The sequence below is a fragment of the Pygoscelis adeliae genome, unplaced genomic scaffold (genome assembly GCF_000699105.1).
Source record: "Pygoscelis adeliae isolate BGI_AS28 unplaced genomic scaffold, ASM69910v1 Scaffold124, whole genome shotgun sequence".
In the NCBI taxonomy this organism is placed as follows: domain Eukaryota; kingdom Metazoa; phylum Chordata; class Aves; order Sphenisciformes; family Spheniscidae; genus Pygoscelis; species Pygoscelis adeliae.
In genome coordinates, this window is record NW_008824791.1 from 5,487,815 (window position 1) to 5,492,490 (window position 4,676).

The 4,676-nt window shown below is 44.5% G+C and overlaps 1 protein-coding gene across 1 annotated transcript in view; it reads left to right on the forward strand.

Moving 5' to 3' along the window:
- The first annotated feature begins 986 nt into the window (after window positions 1-986).
- GJA8 (gap junction protein, alpha 8, 50kDa) overlaps window positions 987-4,676 on the forward strand; it is a 3,785-nt gene continuing 95 nt past the window's right edge. Inside the window, 3 exon segments of the mRNA XM_009323914.1 lie at window positions 987-1,022; window positions 3,546-4,674; window position 4,676. The exon segment at window position 4,676 is cut by the window's right edge and continues 95 nt beyond it. Of these exon segments, the coding sequence (XP_009322189.1) occupies window positions 3,556-4,674; window position 4,676 (1,120 nt within the window). The 5' untranslated portion in view covers window positions 987-1,022; window positions 3,546-3,555.

A 4,676-nucleotide genomic window follows, 5' to 3' on the forward strand; every position in this document is an offset into this window, starting at 1 on the left:
AACAGCACCCGAGAATAGAGTTATATCCTTTGGCTCATCATCAAAACTCATAGGGCAGTTAGTTGTACCTGTGGATGCATTACTGAGCCTGTGATTTGTCTCTTCCGCAGGCTCTCTAGCATTTTTGCAGATGGCCGGGGGTAGGCGAGTGTGCCTGGGCTAGCATTCCTGTTTCCTGGGCTGCTGGAATTTGGCTACGCTCCTTAACAAGAGTTGTTTTAGACATTTTTGATGCATGTGCACGTGCAAGACGCATTTGGAGGAAAAACTAAGCAGAACTAAGACACTGAAAGGTGAGGTTGTAAAATTGGTATTTCTCAGCTTTGGTTAATATTGACTGATGATCTAGTTTTCCCATACTGCTTCTTTTTCCTGGTAAAAGACATTAAAGAGCAGTCCAAAGTATCTGACAATGCCAAGTACAGGTCCAGTACCTCAGTGACCGCCTGTGCTGGAAATAAGCAACGTGACTTGGCTGTCAGAGCTGGGTGTAGGGCAACAAATTAATTCAATTAGTTCTGCCACCATCAGAGATGTTGGCACTCCCTTTTCACCTGTCACACCACGACACCTAAAGACTAGCAAGTGGGGACACACACAGAGCTGTGCTGAACCATGGCAGAATTGCAGAGATGCTTTGGTCCCTGCTTAACTGTGCAAACTCCCATTTATGCATGTATTAGGTTTTCACTGCCTGTGGCCTGTTCCTCTCCCCCCTCTGCTTTTTCATGTTCAGTGGATTCTCCTCTCTGTGTCTCTGCCTCTCTTTCTCTATTTTTTTTCTCCCTATTGTTCCTCACGTCACTAACTGTCACTCACTTCATAAAGCCGTCTGGCTTGGAGCTTAAATATTGCAGGGCAACTAAGACCCACCATCAGAGCCAATTCAGTCATATCTGCTCAGTCGTGCGACAAGATTGGGACTTCTAGGGTAGGGAAGAAGAGAGACAAAAGTTCACTCTTCCCTGCAGAGTGCCAAGAGAGGAGGGGGACACATTTCTTCGGTGGAGCCTTTCACAGCGGCAAGTTGCTTGCTCAACGTCCTTAATCTATACAGTCTTTTTTGCTGGTAGTGTGCTCAGGTTGCCACGTCTGGAAGCGCAGGGTAGGGGTTTGCAACAAGCCCATGTGAGTTAAGAACACGAGTCTGTTGACTCTGAGTGGGCTTAGGCAGTCTCCTGCTCTTTTCCTCATGACAGGCAATTTAAGGGAAAAGGTGACTGCCTAAATTCATCGCTTGCACCTTTTTTGAGACTTGAGGGGCCGACTGCTTACAGGTGGAATCCGAGAAATTTGAACTGGTCGTACCACTCATCTTCAGTCCACCCAGAATTGTTCCTTGCAGTGGAAACGATTGAGCAGCCTCGAACCACTTCACTTGCAGAAAATAGAGAGGGTGGTCATGGCAGATTTTTGAAAAACGGGACTAGTTCGGAAGTGATCTCAGGAAGAGTTTAGCCAAATGTAGCTGCAAGAGAGACATTTGATGGAGTTTTAGACAGGAAACATTTTTCCTTCTCTTGTACAGCGAGTTTTCCGTATGATAAGGTTTATCACATCTAGAATGTCGCTCTTGCGTGCTGCAGTGGAAATGCTCAAATGGTAGCTGTGGATATCAGTGTGACTCACAAAGAAAGAAAGGGATGGAGTTAACTGCGGTGCCTGGGGGACAATGAAGTTTATATTGTGTATAGTCGTGTTTTTTACAGAGTTGCACATGATTGGTAACTGTCGGGTGTACTTTGCTCTGTGAATTTGCAGAAAGAGAATGTTTAAATCAGTTTAGATAATGTATGTAAACAGCATAATCTTCTGCTAGACTTGTTAATGTAAGTGCTGACATTAACACACTCTTTTACACAACTTTAATGACTGAGAAAGTAGCAATTTTCTTCGGTGATTAAATTATATGTTTGCCGCTTACGCATGCAAGGTGTTTCTGCAAGCTGAAGGACTGTGTTGTGTTCTTCATTTTCTAACATGGGTGTCTGGAGTTAAAATTTTACAAGGTTTGAAGGCAAGGAAAATGAGTCCATCTTGTTTTAGAAAAATAACATCAGAAGGATTTTTTCGGTTCAAAATTCGTGATATTCCCCAGAGCCATAGAACTCTCAATATTTTGTGTGTTTGTCTATGTGTGAATACGTACACACAGTAGTTGAAACAGACTGGTATGCGTTGGTGTGTCGTAACATATGGCATTACAAATATATCCCAGTGGTATCTGAAGGAGGAGGGAAGTTTAGATACTCAGATTTCCATGCTGTTGACTGTACGTTCTTTTTCCCAGCACTTGTGTATGTGTGTCTGCATTTAGGAAACTATAGATGGAGGTAGTATCTAAGAGATGAACTCCTAGATCCTTGTGAACCGCTATTTTATGAATGATGTTCCCTGTTTCACTTGTCATGGTCCATAAGTCAGTCCTTCTGGATCACTGTAATATTCTGCATTCCTCAGAGACTTCAGACTGCTGTGATGTGTTAAATTAGCCCATCCCAAACAAGTTTCCTCTTTATTTCCCTTATTCATAGATTTTTCCTTGCCTAAAATTATACAGTGGGAAGTTTAGGATATGCAGGATGAAGTCCTGACCTAGGAATAATTTCTTATCATGCAAAAATAAGGACAGATGTAACATTTGACTTGCACGACTTGAAAACGGACTGCTTTCTTAGCTTTCCAATAGGATATCTGTAGCTGGCTTCCAGCTCTGTGTTAGCCTGAGATAGCAGCAATGATATTTTAGAGAGAGAAAATAGTATTTTAAGTCCCAGTTGCAGACCTTTGCGTTTTCCTCCGGCTTGGTTCCAATGTCAGTGTGGCAACTGACTTCAGAAGAGGATAGAATGAATATCGCCAATAACACTGAATAATTACATTGTATATAATGCACACTATATAGCAAAACTAGTATATATGGTAGTGATTAAGCTTATACAGTATTACTAACGTAGTAATGGTTTTGTAATTGCTATTCTTACCTAACAGAGTGATTTCTAATGTAGAATTAATATATGTAACCTATAGAGAATTCAGGTTTGTGTAGGTGCAAGATGGGCACCAATTCGAGATCTGTTTGACCCACATGTGGTTCTGCTGCAGAAGGGCTTGGGTGCTTGAAAGCTTCACTGTCTTTTCTAACCACTGCAGCTGCATGCTGATAAATCTGTATTTCTGTACTGCTGGTGAGTGTTTGTACGTGTACAAAATCTAAGCAGGCTCATGCAAATGAGCATACAAGGCACCACAGAAGACTCTTACCTGGAAAAGGAGCTAAATATACTCCCCGGCTGAAAAGTAATTGCCAATTTAGAGCCAGGGAAGAAAGAATTTAGCAAGCAGTTTGCTCTGGCTTTCCAGCTTCTGCTAATAAATCATTGTGATCAGGCAAATAAGCAAGCAAGCAAGCAACCTTCTTTCTGTTCTCAAAGCATATTAGGGAAATACTAGTTGAAAGCAACAACAGGCATCAGTGGGAAAACCTGAAATCTTTTAAATTTAGCATAATTTGTGGTCATTCTCTTTCTTTTTTCTTTCCTTAGACAGTAAGAAATGGGTGACTGGAGTTTCTTGGGGAACATTTTAGAGCAGGTGAATGAGCAGTCCACTGTCATCGGGAGAGTTTGGCTCACAGTGCTCTTCATTTTCCGCATCCTGATCCTGGGAACAGCTGCCGAGCTAGTGTGGGGAGACGAACAATCAGACTTTGTGTGCAACACCCAGCAACCTGGTTGCGAGAACGTCTGCTATGATGAGGCCTTCCCCATCTCCCACATCCGGCTCTGGGTCCTGCAGATCATTTTTGTATCCACGCCTTCGCTAATGTACTTTGGGCATGCAGTGCACCATGTCCGCATGGAGGAGAAGAGGAGAGAGAAGGAGGAAGCTGAGAGGCGTCAGCAAGCTGAGGTAGATGAAGAGAAGCTGCCCCTGGCTCCAAATCAAAACAAAGGCAACAACCCTGATGGGACCAAGAAGTTTCGCCTGGAGGGTACCCTCCTGAGAACGTACATCTTCCACATCATTTTCAAAACCCTGTTTGAGGTGGGATTCATAGTAGGTCAGTATTTCCTGTACGGATTCCGAATTCTCCCCCTTTACCGCTGTGGGCGGTGGCCCTGCCCCAATCTTGTGGACTGTTTTGTCTCCAGGCCCACGGAGAAGACCATCTTTATTATGTTCATGCTGGTGGTGGCTTCCGTGTCCCTCTTCCTCAACCTGGTGGAGATCAGTCACTTGATCCTGAAAAGGATCCGGAGGGCTCTGAGAAGACCAGCAGAGGAACAGCTGGGGGAGGTCCCAGAGAAGCCCCTCCATGCCATCACAGTCTCCTCCATCCCGAAGGCCAAAGGCTACAAGCTGCTGGAAGAAGAGAAGCCGGTGTCCCATTACTTCCCTCTCACGGAAGTAGGGGTTGAGCCCAGTCCCCTTCCATCAGCCTTCAATGAGTTTGAGGAGAAGATTGGGATGGGACCATTGGAAGATCTCTCCAGGGCATTTGATGAGAGGTTACCATCATATGCACAAGCAAAGGAACGGGAAGAGGAGAAGGTAAGAGCAGAGGAGGAAGAGGAACAAGAAGAGGAGCAGCTGGGACCTCAGGAAGAGCTGGGGGTGAAGAAAGCAGAGGAGGTGGTGAGCGACGAAATCGAAGGGTCTTCAGCACCTGCTGA